Below are 17155 nucleotides of genomic sequence, written 5' to 3'. Positions count from 1 at the left end.
AAAAGACCTTTATGTGAAATGAATTAARGTTGTTAAAGGTAAGACAAGATGACTGGCTCCAGATCAAAACTAGAAAAGTTGGTATACTAGAGAAGAAAAATAAACATGATAAAATGATTAGTTACCACTGTAGTTGCTAGTCCATCTGACTGAAGCAGAGGCTATCTATTAAAAAGTCACAAGAAAAAGATAACTAAAAGATAACTAAACTTCAGCATCAGACAAGTCAAGAATGGGGCTATACAATACATGCTGAGATAGGACAATTTAGATGTCATCACAGAGATTAAAAAAGCATTGTATTTCTGTTTGATCCTCAGCTGTTTTAAATTCAGCTGTAGCATCACTGCATTCACTGATGCTTTACAGATGTTTTCCAATTCYAGTATCAAATCCAAAAAGTGTGGAATCTTGGTAAATATACTCATTCTTGAATACTTCACTGATTTAGTCCACTAGTAACTACACTAGTAAAATAATATATTTTACTACAGGAATAGGAAGTTTCACAATGAAAAGTACAAAGTCCTGAACCTGGGGAGGAATAATCCYGTGCACCAGGATGGGCTGACTGAGGGACAGCCTGCTGGAAAGCAGTTCTGCAGGGAGAATCTGGGAGTTCTGGTGAACAGAGAGTCAACCATGAGCCAGCTATGTGCCCTTGCAGCAATGAAGGCCAATAACTATCTGGCTGAATTAGGAAGAGTGTTTCTGGGCAAATGATCAGTGACCCTCTGCTCAGCACTGGTGAGGTCACACTTGGAGTGCTGGGTCTAGGTCTGTACTCACTAGTGCAAAAGAGAGAGACATACTGGAGTGAGTCCAGCAAAGGGTCACAAAGATGATTAGGGCACTGGAGCATCTCTCTCATAMGAAGAGGCTGAGAGGGCTGGGGCTGTTCAGTCTCAAGCAGAGAGGTTTCAAGGGGGATCTTATCAATCCGTTCAAGTACCTAATAGRAGGAAAACAAAGCAGATGGAGCTAGACTCTTCTCAGTGCTGGTCCGTGATAGGACAAGAGGCAATGATAAAAATTAAAACAAAATTCCACTTAAACATAAGAATAAACTTTTTCYATGTAACAGTAGTTGAACTTTGGAACAGATTGCTTAGAGAGGTTGTAGAGTCTTCATCCTTAGAGATATTCCACACCTRACTGGACATGCCTTGAGCAACCTGCTCTTTTTGACTCTGCTTTGAGCAAGGGGTTGCACTAGACAATCTCCAGAGGTGCTTCCCAACCCCAACCACTCTATGAGTCTATGACACAATTTTCGTGCCATCTCCAATACTCAGATCCACACTTATCCACATAAATATTCAGGCATCTACAGAATAAAAATAGTATTTTTTTAGACAACATTCAAAATTACATAGAAGTAACAAGCTTCTTTGTCTCTCTCTGAAAAAAGTTGTTTCTATTCACTCAGATTCTTTCAAAACATATAAACATAATGTACATAGCATTTCTCCTTCCTCATACCACTCAAATGATGTTGCATTCCAACTTTGGGCAAAATAAAAGATCAGTTTGTATCCTAAAACATTACTGATACTATGTAGGTAAGCAAATTTATTTTTTATAGATATACTGACGTAAGTTTTTATATCAAATAATGTCTCTCTGATACTATGACCTTCTCATCAAATATAATAGTCACTCACTTGCCAAGTACAATCTTTCACATCTTCATTAGGAATTGGAATCACAAGGAGATTCTGTAGAATAAAAGCAGCCTGAAAGAAATGAAAACATTAGTATTCCCATTGATATATCACAACTCAATGAAACATTGAATTGACCATATTATCTCATTGMTTTAGACATATGCTGAAAACCCACAATCTAAGATGGCCAAAGGACACAAGCAACATACCTCCCTGCGCACCATGCTACATTCAGATTGGTCCAGAAGGATATTTAACACTGTTCCCCATAGTCCTCCTGAAATGTTCTGACAGCTTTCTGCTAAAGCAGTACATCCTACTTCAAGAGATGTAAGAGCTGATCCTATTCCAAGYGAGGTAAATCTGACCTAGTACAAATAAGCACAATATAAAGCCACATTTCTCACAGTAATAAGCAACACTAATTACTAAAATTCTTACAGAGTTAAAGCAACTGAATCTGYACTTAGGAGGAATCTTTTTAAGAGCAACGATTTTTTTCCCTAGATTCTCTCTGATCATATCCCCACAATCACAACCAGGTGCACGTAATAATAATAGAATTAATTAAAAAAACCTTTGATTATTTAAAATATTAAGATAGTCTTCAATTTACATTTTACTACTTAAAAATAGTTCTAGTTAACAAACTTTCACAAAATCAAACTGATCTACATCAAACATATTTACTCTAAATTTGTAGTTCATGTGTGTAATTTAATGTTTCTGCTTTGTAGCTAAATAAAGCAGTTTTCATCAATACTGCTTTATGAATCATTATCATGAGTGACTAATGACAGGAAAGATCAGAGATGTAGGGAAGYATTTCTCAGATGTTTATATGGAAATATTCCCTCATAGTTGTTACTGTTATTCAAGATATAGTCAAWAATGCTTTGAATAATTCAAACAATAGCTTAACATTAAACAAAATTAATGAAACAAAAATATTGCAAATATTTTAAGTGTCAAAATAAGATACCAATTTAACATTGTATTGACTAACCTCAGGGTCTCTATCTACCCATAAAGGAACCAGCCAAGCCAGACCTAGCTGAGAAGGAACTTGCTCTTCATTGTTATCATAAGGCAAGGACCAAAGTGATACCCAATCCTGATARCAAAAAATAAAGTAAGAAATTATTTTATAAATCTAGCCAATTTCATGATAAAGAGGTATTTAATATTTCACTTAAGTATTAAGACAATTATTTCTATCCAAAAACTGTTCTTTACATTTATTTTCACTCATTATTAACATCACCTTTCTCTTTTTTTATATACACATATACAAAAAAAAATCAAATGAAACCAGAATGCATTTGTTTCTTTGATCATAATTCTTTCCTTTTTTTCATACTTGTCACTTGATTTAAATGAAGTCACGCACAGTACCACATACCACTTCATTGAAGATTCCAAGAAATCAAGCTTGACCTTGCAAATTCATTTCCTTAGCTCAGGTCAAAGAAACATACCTGTAAACTGCTTTATATAACCATGTCACTRCATAAACAATGCATTAAGTTCATAATGAATCATGATACCTAAAATTTTAGGGATACATTTTCTGACCAATTTGGTTCTATAGATTTTTAACACAGTAAATGTCTCAAATTTCATTTGGAGCACAGTATTTTGCATGGATCTTCTCAATACAAACAGTATTAATAAGCACTGATTTTTTCAATCTGATTTTTTTTTTGCAATAAAATACAAAATGAAACACAAAACATAGGTTAGTGAACAAGATCATTAAAAAAGGKGGAAGAAAAGAGACAGATTGCTATAACTCTAGTACACCTTAAATGTATGAGTTCTTATGTTGTCCTAATTATAAATCTCTGTTAATCACCTCAGTCTAACAGTCTGGGCTAATGAATTCAATATCTGACCCAACAAGGTAGTTCCTTTAATACTGAAAAACCAGAATGGTCCATAATAATGCTGATGAGCAAAGATAAAAAAAAAAAGTTGTTTTTAACTAGTTTTTCTTTCAAGTCATTAAACTGTGTTTTTTATAAGTTGGTATTATTATCAACTTTGTAATGACAAACTTTTTTTTTTTTTTTTTTGAACATGATTATCCAGGGCACCTTTTGTCTGCTGCTGCTTGCACCAAGGAGTAAAGTTCATTTTTTATTCCTCTTTCTATATGACTTGACACTAAATCACATAATTGTAAATAATGGTCAGAATTTAAAATTTCTTTATGAGCATAAGTTATCAGAACAGTCTAGATAGTAACACTGTTGTATACACAGAGATTATGATTCATAGTCACAAAACATATACCACTGATCATTATACAACCATTCATATTATTCTGTAAGATTGACTTAAGAACCAGCTCAAGTCTACTCCCTCTTTTTATGCATTTATGATCTAATTATCTAGAAGTTGCATTCTTCCTACAGTTTACTTAATTCTCTGTACCTAGTGATTTTGATAAACTTTGTCAACACTTGGTATCTTGAAGAGGTACACAAATAGATACATGTGGAATTTGGGAAAACAAGTATGTTGCTAWTTCTAGTAGTTACAAGGAAGCATATTGGATCATGTTGGAAGTTTTTCACTTCTGGCCACCATATTAAATATTCTCACTGAGACACTAAGCACRGATACAGAGTTTGATTATAAATAATGATAGGTCCTTTATAAGTGAAAAATAATCAGATATATATATATACATATGCACGTACATAAGTCAAAAAGCCTGTTATCTATGAGGCTTAAGAAACAGTGTTGTTATAAAACCTTGAAGTTGTTAATTATACATAAAATCTTGACTTCTCATTCTTTATGCTAAGCCATACTTTGTTCTGAAAGAAGGCTCTTTAAATCTCCAGATTTATTTGGAGAACGATGCTATTCAATTTCATTAAGGTTAGAACCAAACCTTCAGCTATCTTGTACAAAATATTGTATCCTATTAATTTATCTAACACTATATGTTAAACGAGAGTTCTAGATATATATTTTTTACTGTCTACTGTCACATAAGACATTTTTGTCAATTTTACATAAGACACTTTCCACCGACCACATACTATTATTAGATTATAATTTAACGAGYAGTAAAAATAAATCCATAGATAACCCTCACAAATGACAAGTTAAGGACAACCACAGTGTACTCACTGTATCCTTGGAYTGAGCCATCATTTCATGCGACAAGTGAAGCAGGCAAAGAACTGTGCTTTTCGTAACACCTTTTCCCATGAACGACATAGCATTTCCTCCCCATTCAACATAAAATGATGAAATGACCTGGGAGGGGCAGAACATGGTAGCTTTACTGTAAATAGTATATAGATAAGCACATACTGTCCTACACATTAATAAATCATAATTTAAATTCATTAAAATACAGTAGATTTTATCAGATACACATTTTTAGACGCATTTTAAGAGATTTTCATTTATGTTGGTCTGGATTCCACTAGTCTAGATTTCAAACTGAAGAGCCAACCTAACCAGGCAGCTCTAAAATATTTATTTCTATTTCAGAAATCTTGACAACTTAAGACTTTCGCCTAGAACATTATACTTTGTTTCCTCATGAATTTGCTTAAAATAATCACCTGCATGCAAGCTTTCCAAATAGTTATCAGGCATTCATATAATTCAGAATCACAAATGAGTTAAAAAATAGATTCTAAGACTTTTTCAAATCTCTTAACATTGCAAAGTTTACTATTTGAAACTAAAAATAAAGCTTCTAAATTTACTTTACTGTAAGGAATAAGCTTATTTGCAATTCACAGAATCGTAGAATACCTGAGATTGGAAAAGAGCTGTATTGATCATCTGATACAACCCCTGCTCAAACAGGGTCAGCTAGAACAGGATGCCCAGGGCTTTATCCAGTTGGATTTTGAGTATCTCCAAAGAGGGAAACCCCACAACTCCTCTGGGCAACTTGTTCCAGTATTTAACCAATCTCACAACAAAGTGCTTTCTTATGTTCAGATAGAATTTCTTGCAAATTCAATTTTGCTCACTGTCTCCTGTCAATAAGCATCACTGAGCTGGGTCTAGCTTCATCTTCTTCACATGTTCCTTTAAGATATTTATAAACTCTGATAAGATCCCCTTGAGTCTTCTCTTCTCCATGCTAAACAGTCCTCTCAACCTCTCCTCATATGACAAATGCTGCAGTACCTTAATCATCTCAGTGGTTCTTTGCCACAAAGGCAAATTCACTCTAGTTGGTCCATGTCTTTCCTGTACTCTTGATTTTTAGCTTTTTTTTTCCTTCATTTCCTTAATTTTCCTACCATTTACTTAGCAGGAAGAAAAATATCCTTCTCAACCTCTATTCCTAGARGTATAGCACAAGAAGTACRGCATAAAAATCATAATGACATTAATTACATTSTGCTTGATAAGCATTCACACCAAAAATATGTAATGTAAGCTACTTACTTCAAGAAGACCTGTTAAATATTTCTTACAAATTGTGATAGGTTCAACTGTAGCAGAATAGGTACTCCAGTCTGGAAGTGCAGTAACGTGAACCATTCCTCGTAGTATTCTTTCCAATGAAGGAAGTCCATAAAAGTGTGGTGCATCTGTTAGCCTTAAGCATTGTAGCAGCTTCAGAGCCAGCTCTGTCCTGAAAGAGCCCGCAAGTTCTGAGCCCTCTCTGGGTTAATTTTAAAAAGCAAAAAAAAGGATCAATTATCAGTACAAAGTTGTTATAACAAATCATTTTACAAGAGGCCACTACCTCATTCTTCTTCTGTTACTCAGYGAATTTCAGCATCTGAACTGGGAACTATTGTCTCATGCACAGAATAATATGGAAGCAGAACTGACATTTATAGCCTCATCCAGGTACTGAAAGCATAATATCACATCTTATTGTAACAGGACTTGTTAACCAAAAGGCAGGTATATTTATATTTATTCCGATTCACAAGACAAAAGGTTTTAAAATGTTTCAAACAACCTGGAATTCAGCTAGAGACAGAACTGRCAAGGATTCCTATAATCCTCTTTTTTTTCAGCTGTGAAAATTTAACAAGTTGAATAACTGAGTTGGCAGAAAGAAGATAATACTAGTTTGAAGCGAGTATCTTTATCAATTGTTCTGCCTTGGTAGTTAAATACCTATTATGTCAAGCTGCAGCTTTAATATCTCTTAGAATACACTTAGATAGAAAGATTAAGAGTGGGAAATTATTTTAGAGAAAAAAGAAAATAGAAATTCATCTTTGTGTTTTCTTGACTGGCAAAAGATTGGAACTTCATGCAGGAAGTAATGTCTAAACTAATGATTAACATGGAGAGATGCACTTTAGTAGGCCAAAAAGGAACTGGATGAAAATAACATTTGTTGGTATTTCAAATATTCTATTGTTTTATTTCCTAAAAATAACTGCTAGGAAGTCATCCAAGTTATCAAATTTAATTGTCATTTCTTGAGCAAGTGACTGCTATTACCTGCAAAGTCTAATTTCCTAATTTTATTGTGAAAAGGCCCGACAAACTTTGATTTACAATTCAACAGGAGTATATTCCATTTTAACAGTTTTAAATAATTGTGTCACTATGCAATCATATACAAATTTTGACTAAGATACAGTCTCACTAGATATTATGTTCTTCATCTGTGTAGATCCCTTACAACACACCTGTCAGTCACTGACATGGAGCAAAACAGTAACAATGTGTTAAAAAGACGAATGAGTTCTTTATCCAGTTTCTGCCTGACAGCTGTCTGTATTTCATCTACTGTATCCTGCACTTGGGATTCTGGTCGTACCAGGAGGTCCAAGAGTGAATTTGGCTTCTAGAAGAAAGTAATAAAAATACATTTACACAATGCAGTATTAACATCTTGTTTTAATACCTACAATAAAGCCATTTCCATGTTCATAGTTTGCAAATCATAGATCTTATAAATCACAAATTCTATGATCATTTCATTAAGAAGTCTGTAAAAAAAACACAGTAAAAACTTCCCACAATTAGCCATTACATGAATCTACTAAATGGTATAAAATAATGTACTGTTAATGCCTTTAAAATCTCCTGGTATTAAGCCATTACACAGTGTATTTTGAATCAGTACAGTAAATAAAAGTTGAAGTTACACGCACCAAAAACCTGCAATGAAAAAATAAATTATAAGAAACAGGGTAGAAATACTAGTTTAAGATGTATCCTGAAAGCTAAATTGCTTGAGCGATTGAAAATCATCTGATTTAAAGCTTTTTTTTAATTAATATATTGAATGAGGCAAAATTAGAAGAATTTATAGGATTCCCAGTTAGACACACAGAATTCAGATAATTCAGTTTACAAACATTAGCAATGAAGACTTACTAACACTTACTTGCAAATGCTTACATTGTATTTTGAAATGGGAAAACAAGTGCATGCAGGTTATACTTAACATAGGATATCCCCTGTAAGACCATGTCAAGCTTAYTTTGAAGGCCGCGTATTTGAGAAGAACAATACTTTATAACGCAAACTTCCAAAACAGAAGCCACCACTATTCTTGGTATTCAACAATTCTTATATATCAGGAKTGGATTATTGTATTTTGATAAATAAAATAAAAGCTTTGTTATCTTTATTTTCTGTTTGTTCTTRTATTTTCCCATTTCACACTTAACTTAGATGAACAGTATTGGATAGAATGGTTCTCTCAAATGCAAAACASATGTCTAAAAAACTGAAAAGAACAAAATTACATTCTTGCAATACTATTCACGTATGTTTTACTATGGCAACTTTATGCTCATATAATATCTTCCTGAGGATTGTAAAAGTATTTCACTTAGATATATTACAATTGTCTTCAATCAAAAATGAAGTGATAGATGGACTGAAAGCAAAAACTTCTCTTAACTTTCAGTTCTTCTTATTCTTAATGAAAGACAGGTAATGTTTACTTGTRTCTCTCTGCCAAGCAGAAAGTTCTAAAACATCTGTATGAAATCTGCAGCCTGAAAGAAAAAAYCCTGTGAATTCATTCACGTCTACCAGCTGTACAATTTTCCTACAGTAACACTTCAATAACACCAGTAACAGTGACCTGCCAAATGGGTTTGAAAAACATCTTTGGCCTCAATAAGTACATGATTCCACCACCTTACCTAAACRATTTCAACTAATGTCATCAACAGTAAGCTCTGATATAGAGAGGATTTATTTTTAAAAAAAAACACTTATCTCTACTCCTTATTTTTGCCTTTTTTCAAAGAGAGATAGAGAAGACAGTAAGTTGACAATGAATTATTTACCTAAATTCATTTACATAAGTCTCCAGTATATGAAAATAGACACATTTCAACTCCTTTGTAAAATAATTTATAAAGGTGTTTAAAAAACAGAAGGAGAAATGATGTTTTTCCAGACATGGAGAAAAAYGGGCCCTAAAAGTAACAGAAACATCTCAAGTGGCTCCAAAATAAAGTTAGAAGCAAAAGAATAGAAAATACAGTTACACAAAAAAAAAAAACAGACAATATTCTAAGGTCCGTAGACAAAACTGGCAGCTGTCCTTTCTGTTAAGTACTTCCCTTTATCCTGCCTTTTGCTGAGATGAACAGCATACTAGGAAAAGAAAGCTAAATGAGTTAGTTATGGCTTGCAAACTTTTCCATAAATGTTCTGTAAGCTTATTCAAAATTCAGAAATCTGTTTATGAACTAGAAAGAATTATAATTTTGTTCACTATATTCATAATAGCATAGTTTCAGGAAGGTCAGTCAGAATTCCCATCACTTTCCTGGCTCTACATTAAAAAACAAATCATAGAAATATATTAGCAAAGGATAAGTACAACTGACTATTCATAATTATAATACTCTAAAATAATGACATTCAAGCAAAAGAATAAGATGTTAYTTCACTAACTATCCGCTTAGTGTTTTAATATTATGAAAAGGGGAACAGAGGAATGACTGCAATACATAGACTGCAAAGAAGAGTTTAGTTAAAATCCTAGGTCTCACATCTTTGCTTTACAATTTTTGCATTAATACAATCAAATGGAAAGTTTCAAAATTACATACGTAAGAATGAAAAAAAAATACATTGATGTTTTTATTCTTAACAGGTTCTTGATATTAATTTTATCATAACCTACTCCTAAAAACTGCCTGAGGCATACAAAATAAAGCTAGCTGGAAAAGTTAGCTTACACAACATATTAATTAATCCTTGCCTAGCACCAGAACAAACTAAACACACAGGTAGATGGTGTTTGCAACTGGCAAATGTAACATTTTGCTTTAGAGAAACAATTCATATAACTAACAAAAAAGAGATGGTAATTCACTCTTRTTCAAAGCTAACTGCTCCAAACACTACAACTGTAGTACAGACCACAAAGTAGCAGACATTAAAGCTACAAGCTCTGATATTTTTTGGTTTTGTTGAGAAGTTCTTTTCCTAGAGCAGCTCACCACAAACAAAAACAGGTTACAGTTGTATCACTTTGTAGTCTGCAACTAACTTAGTATATGCTTACATTCTTATGTAATGTTTTCAGCATCCACTTTAGATGGTCTGTTTCCAAACTTGCTCTCTGCTCTCTAAGTAATTTGTTTAGAAAATTCAGGACATCTACCAGAAGCTTCTCATCCTCAATAGAAGCTGGAAGCACTTGCAGAAACCTGTAATGCAAATTTTCTTTTTATACTTGCAGCACATTAAAGGAGTTTAAGATCTTAGTCTAGCAGGATTGAAATCACCTGCAAACATGGAAATATCTATATTAAACCTAAACTGAAAAATACAAACAGGACCACAGACTTAGTTAAAAAAAAAAAAAAAAAAAAAGTGTGTTAGCTATTCAATATTAGCATTTAAATGTAGTGTCAAAGACTGACTAGGCATTTTTGACAATACTTATTTTAAATACAGCAAGTTAGATCTTGAGTTTTTATATTTTGCCATTTTTGTATACGTAAATAGGCAGATAATACGCCAATACTAAAAATTAATACTAATTTCATCAGTATATCCAACTATTTCCTGCTGAATCTTTTGACCTTTCCCTTGCAGTTTTTTTYCAACAATTTTACACTTGTTACTAACAAGCTTTTAGAAGTGATAAATTTCTTCAGGCAGGTGGATGTCCATACAATCATCTCTATATTTAACCAAATCTCAAAATAAAGGATTATTAGGTTACATCTGTAAGTTACGAGAACAGTTGTAGCTTAAGCACRGAAGGGAAAAAGTCATTCTTTCACTCTCCATCCTAAATGCAGTATATAGGGCAAGACTCATCGCAAATGTTGAGATCCTAATGTGGAGAGCTGGACAAAAAGCAAACTGGGTCTCTTTCTCTCCAATTAGCCAATATAGAATATCCTAAAGCCCATCTGGGATTAATTACACAATTTGTGCTGTAGTTTAGGCAACACTGATTTACYAGAATAGCAACAATTTACACAGAAATTTGCAATTGGAAGTGAACCTATGCTTTGAATCACRTGACTGTAAGCCACCTATATCCCAGCTGTACAGTCACTATCAATAAAAAYTACACCAGAAATAATAATCCTCATTGAGAGGTGGCTTATATTCAGATTCAGTGCCACACTCATATGTATTCCAGCTGAGTTGAGTACAGCCAGAATAAAGTCACTTTTGCTTGCGAATAACTGCAGTGCTCTTTTAATGTTGTTAAAGATTCATTTTCAAACAGGTAGATGAATTTTTAGGGTAGAAATTACACCTTTTTTTCCCTTAAAAGAGTGAAACCACATACAAACCAAACACGCAGAACACCAGGAAATAATAATAATAATAAAAAAAAAAAATCCTAAACTGAAATAACATAGTGGCAAAGCCAAGATTAATGTTACCTACCTACGCTGTGGTTGGTCTCACCTGTCAGCTTCAGCAACCACTACGAGACAGTTCAACTACAGGATTACACACTATTTTCCATAGGACCATTCTGTTTGACCATATGAGTACAAAGCAGTCAAAATCAGGGATGCAGGGAAAATTCCATAAATTTCCTAGTTTTAAAGTTTTTAACCTTACAGTTTAAACAGAATATATCTTTAATGCATTTTGGAGTCAGCGTGCTTACCTGTTTAATGCTCTATGACAAACAAAGCTCTTCAAAGTGTTTTCACAAGGCCCAGAGTTGTATTTTAAAGCAAGTCTGTCATTCAGAACATAAAAATTTAGCCTCATGATAGCAGCCCTAACATCCCTGTGGGATACCGCCTGAATGATTGAATTAATACATTCCTGCAGTCCATAGCTTGCATGTGTTATCTTCAGTATAAGAATGTCTTCTGAGGTCAGTTTTAGTGGGTCTAAAAAACTGAGAAGGCATAAAAAGACAATAGTTGACAGTCAGTAACTTTAAATGTTTCAGTGAGCACCAACTCCTTCATATTCTAGTTCAAATAAGAAAATGAAATTTAACAAACTTATTTTCATTAATTGATTTTTCCACCTCTTTTTAAATACAAATCCTGAGCTGTTTGTTTGTTTTTTGAAAGATGGCACCTATTGAAAGTTGCTATTTACATAGTTTTCAATGAAGATTTCCTCCATCCTATTGCACTTGATCAGTTAAGATTATTTCTTTTTAAGAAATCACTTTTTTTTTTTTTTTTTTACTTGAAGGAGCTTGAAATAAAAGTGCAATCAAAGCATGTAGAGTTTTCTATGGCTCAGAACCATATTGTTTATTAATAAAACTTGTAGGACTTCTTAAAGGACAGAAACAAAATCTGTAAAAGAAGAGAGATATAAAAACAAACATTTTAGTCTGAATGACTGACACTATTAACTGAAGTGTCTCCTAAGATGAGGAATTTTGTATACAGAATATTCTCAAACAGAGAAATTATGCATACTCAAGAGATAATCAAAAGACACAAAAGGATGTTTCTTGATTATCTATCATATTTCTTAGTATTAAAAGTTGGAATTCATATTCCTAAAGAATAAGCCATACAACAACTCAGAGGAAACAAAAGAAGCTCCTTTGGAGGAAAAAAAAACAAAAAAACAACAAAAAAAAACCACTCATATAATAGTAAGATGACTTTCCTGTATCTGAGTTTGACCATCAATGTAAGCTGGATCAAGCTCTACACTTCACATTTAGGTGCAATTTAGGTAAAACATTAGCCTTTGACATGGTATTTACAAAGACCTGGGATGTGATCCTTTACATTTAAAAAGACAGCATTCTCAAATCATAAACAGCTTGAACCACAGTTTGAAGCTGAAAATTCTTTAACCTTAAAGGGCCACTAACATTACTGGGTGCAGGTTTAGCTCAGCTGGTTAGAGTGTGGTGCTGCTAATGCCAAGATTCCCATATGGGCTATGCTGAGGGTTGGACTAGATGATCTCCAGAGGTCCCTTCCAAYCTTACCATTCTACGATTCTATTAAAATATGTTAGGACTTAAAAGCAAGATAAAATAGCTTACATTTCTGCTTCCTTCTCATAGTTTACCAGTTGCAAAAGGTTTTCAATTCCATGATACCATGATAGATTCCAAGCTATCTTAAGCATGTCTGACACAGGCTTCATAGCTAGGCAGTCAGAAGACAATGGCATAACAACAGAATTGGGGCTAACAGCATGATGAGCAGTGATTCTGACTGGAAGATGATACCTTAAAAAAATAAATGAAATATTCAATTAGAACAAGACTTTTATATTTGCAAATAAAGTTTTTCAAAGTCTTTGTCAGAGGACAAAGGCTTGGAGAAAAAACTTCACATTTAAAAATACAGATAATTATATTTTCAACATAAAATGTATCCCCTTTTTCTCTCATTTCTATTCTTCARGGTTGACAGCAAACAAAGAAGTAAAGTTAGCTGTAAAAAAAAGCATACCGTCTAACAACAGCAACAGGCAAACTGAAAGAAGGCAAGTCAGTATCATTACTAGATATGCCATCAGCCCTGCAAGAAAAAGATTAAACTAGAGTTATTATTTGCTAATTTAAATCTTACTTTTCTACTAATGCTATTTCTTCATTATTCAGATATATTTTTTCCTTAGTAACCCACTGATTAATACATTTATATTAATAAATGTTTCTTCATGATTATGCAATATTAAGGTCTAATTTCTTAGATCATATACATACAAAATACTTGCTGCACATATACTGCACATAAAAATGAAATGAAATACGACTTATCAAGGCATATTGCTGTTTAAATTATCTTTCCATTAGAGAAGAAACAGGCATTATGAAAGGTACAGAAAAGAATTATAGATGTGAATTCTAACAGCATTTTTTTCTGAATTATATGCAAATTTCAAATAATAAAATCTGAAATATTCTTTATAAGCTGAAGTCTTTTTTAAAACGGACAACTGCTACACGTAAAATCCAGAGTAAATGGGAGAATTCTTACTAAAAAGAAAAAAAAAAGAGGAGAGATCAGACCTATAGCTTTTTATTTGATAAGTGTACTTTCTATTTATGGAAAGCTATCAGAGAGCAACAGGGGATTTTTGAAAATGATAGAAAACAAACGCAACAATGAACAATCAAGTATTTATACTGTAATAGTACATCAGTTSTACAATGTGCAGCACATATACTGAAACAATTTGGCCTACACAAATAGGTAATTTACATATTTTTAGAAATACAAAACTGGCAATGATTTATTTGGGTATATATAACCAACTTTCATGAAAACCTAAAATTTTGACTAGAGATTTATAATTAAATAACTGTTGTTTTTCATACCATGTTTCTTGTCTTGCTACTTCATCAAACAGCAGAAGACAAAGCAATACTGTAGTTTCAGTTAGAACAGCACAATCATTTTGGAATATCAGGGAAACTGAATAAAGATATTTAAAAGATATGTTAGGAAAACACAAATATTTAATAGAAGAACACTGGTTAAACACTGCTGATTTTTACAATCATTTTGCCAACATCTTCAACAGATGACATTCCCTGGGTAATACCAGCAAACAACGATTTTTCTTTTAAATACTAAGGACTGAGGAGACCCAAGGTTCTCTGGAAGGCTTTTGGTTAATGTTTCAGACATATACTTTCTAACCACACATTAAAASAAAAATAGAAATAAAATCTTTACCTCTGAATAGCACTAGCAGGAAGGGTGACTGCTGTGCTAGGGACAAACGAACAACTGGATCAGCATATACAAGTTTCCGTAAAAGTGTTAAACATGGTAACACTATGCATTCCATGACCTGCAGGACCATAAAAAATATTAAATATAAATATCAATTAAAATGGTCTATTGTGAGATGCTTAATATAAATATTCATACTATGAACCAATACAGTCTACTATTTGTAGAACAGAAGCCTAAAACTTTCTTAGACAACCTCGTTTTATCCAAATGGTTAGAGTACRTTCATTCAAAAATACTTAATCGCTACTTTTTTTTTAGTAATCAGTAATAATTTTATTGGCCTCTGGTCTTCTAATATGTTTATAACAATCATTTCCAAAATACGCACTTTGGAAAATATGTAAGTGCATATAGAAGTACATACACGAGCTAAAGGATTTCCAAAAATAAACAAACATGTTCACTCATATAAGCTTATTCATTTTTGGATACTATATTAGAATAATTCCCTGGGTGTCAATCTTTCAGATGGAGGAACCTCAGAAGTGGAAGCAGAGTGTTCAGCACTGAAATATCAGTGAATGGCTAAAAGTAGGACTAAGACACTGCTCCTTAGAATGAGAAGACAGTATGTCTTTCAAAGATTAGTATATACACTGTACTGTTACTTTGCTTGCCTGAAGTTCTATGTTTCAATTTTGTTTTAGCTCCATCATCTAACAGTTCCATTTGATTTTCAGTAGATAACAGCCATGCTCATTTAGAATGGAAAGCGGAGTCTTTGGCAGAGCTACATATATAGCCTTATCTAAATTGTGCTTTTTCCTCTCTACTAGATTATTCATCCTTTTCTTTGTAGCCATTTTCCCACAGAGCATGCCAGTTTTTTCTTTTCTAATAATTGYAGAATGAAATTAAGAACAGTTCGAAAGGAGAACAAGAATCTGGGCTGGATTCCTAAAGACTAGTTTACATAATCATACTTGCATGCTCTTTCTTTGACCTAATGAAATGCAYTTACTATCTTATTTTCAAACTCAGGTACATTAAATAAGAAATAAGCAGTGCTCTCAACCCATTTATTTTCCAGTTTGGTGGTTTACTAACTTTCCTGGCAAGAGGTTTGAATTATCAAAGCTTGAGGGAGCTAAAGATTGGAACTTCCTGGGTGTGTTCAAGTGACAGGACTAAGGTTGGTGTAAAATAAATATCTTACAGAASACATACAACAGAGCATTTAGGATCTGAAACTTTTATTATCAGAGTTGACTAACAAATTTCTGAATCTTAGCACTGGAAGAAGCGGCATTTTATGTACAACTGTTGGCTCAGTCTCTCCTTCTGACTTGATATTGAACCACTCCTTGCTCAACATGGATAATTTTAGATTTCTCCTCTAAATATTCRTTAGCTTTTCTCCATGTATAATGTCAATACCCTAGCTAGCATAAAGATCCTGCACTCCACAAGCCTCATATACAAAAGAAAGGTGTCACAGCAACAGTTGCTGCCTGTGCCCTTTCAGGATTAAGTTACAGATTATAAAGGATTAAAAAAAATATATATATGTGTGTATATATACACACATATTTTAAACTTTATTCTAGATTCTTGTTTGGCTATTAAAGATCTGTTTAAGGCAATACATTTTCCACGTTTGTACTCCTGTATTATTAACTAACTATGCTAAATACTCACTAGACGAAACAAGACAAAGAAGAAATGTTTTTATTATTTTATCTTTTTTTTGAGATAAAAAGTAATGAAGACATTGAGAATCTATGATAAGCTTCATAAAAAAATTAAGAACCTTAATCAGATTTCTCTAACTTAGTATCAAGGGTTTACAGAAGTACTCATTTTCTAGCTTCTAGGATAAAATAATCTTAGATATTGACAATTGGGGGAAAAAACCCGAACATTGCCATTAACAAAGAAGAGTGGCATAATTTTGACCAGTAGGAACAATTCCACAAAATGTCAAGCAGTTCTAKTCTCTTTTTCATGTTTTGAAAATCATTACCACTTAAAAATTCTCATGGGATCCTAACATATTTCTGTCTGGACTGTTGGATTACTATACTAATACTATTCAAGCAAATTAAGAAATACACAAAAAAATTAATCCAATGATTGTAGCAATTTATAGCCTAAATTTGCTTGCATAAAATTATTTCAAATAATGAATTTCAGAAAAATTCAATACAGAAATCTTGCATCTGCAACAAATAAACACTCAATTCTAAATGTGATCTTATGKCCTGAAACTCTTCCTGGAGAGGCAGAAATCTTCTGTTTGTCAGAAAATTACTTATACTTGAACCTCAATCTGACTAGTRTATCTCATACATAATTAAAAAATGACTGTTTTTAAATTATATTTATTTGCTTCAGGACATA

The 17155-nt window shown here is 32.9% G+C and overlaps 1 protein-coding gene across 1 annotated transcript in view; it reads right to left on the bottom strand.

Annotated features, from left to right (window-relative positions):
• The window catches only part of RTTN (rotatin), an 88927-nt gene that overhangs the window by 39170 nt on the left and 32602 nt on the right, over nt 1–17155 (bottom strand). The window contains exons 21-32 of the mRNA XM_085307758.1: nt 14753–14870; nt 14392–14488; nt 13520–13588; nt 13105–13293; nt 11740–11979; nt 10162–10306; nt 7310–7467; nt 6099–6318; nt 4812–4940; nt 2674–2781; nt 1877–2035; nt 1665–1736 (exon numbers count right to left, since the gene is read on the bottom strand). Coding sequence (XP_085163884.1) covers nt 1665–1736; nt 1877–2035; nt 2674–2781; nt 4812–4940; nt 6099–6318; nt 7310–7467; nt 10162–10306; nt 11740–11979; nt 13105–13293; nt 13520–13588; nt 14392–14488; nt 14753–14870 — 1704 coding nt within the window. The remainder of the gene's footprint in view (nt 1–1664; nt 1737–1876; nt 2036–2673; nt 2782–4811; nt 4941–6098; nt 6319–7309; nt 7468–10161; nt 10307–11739; nt 11980–13104; nt 13294–13519; nt 13589–14391; nt 14489–14752; nt 14871–17155) is intronic.

This window comes from Rhea americana, unplaced genomic scaffold (assembly GCF_003343005.1).
Source record: "Rhea americana isolate MKP2758 unplaced genomic scaffold, rheAme1 scaffold_263, whole genome shotgun sequence".
NCBI classification, from domain to species: Eukaryota; Metazoa; Chordata; class Aves; order Rheiformes; family Rheidae; genus Rhea; species Rhea americana.
This window is presented reverse-complemented; position numbering and strand designations above follow the sequence as displayed.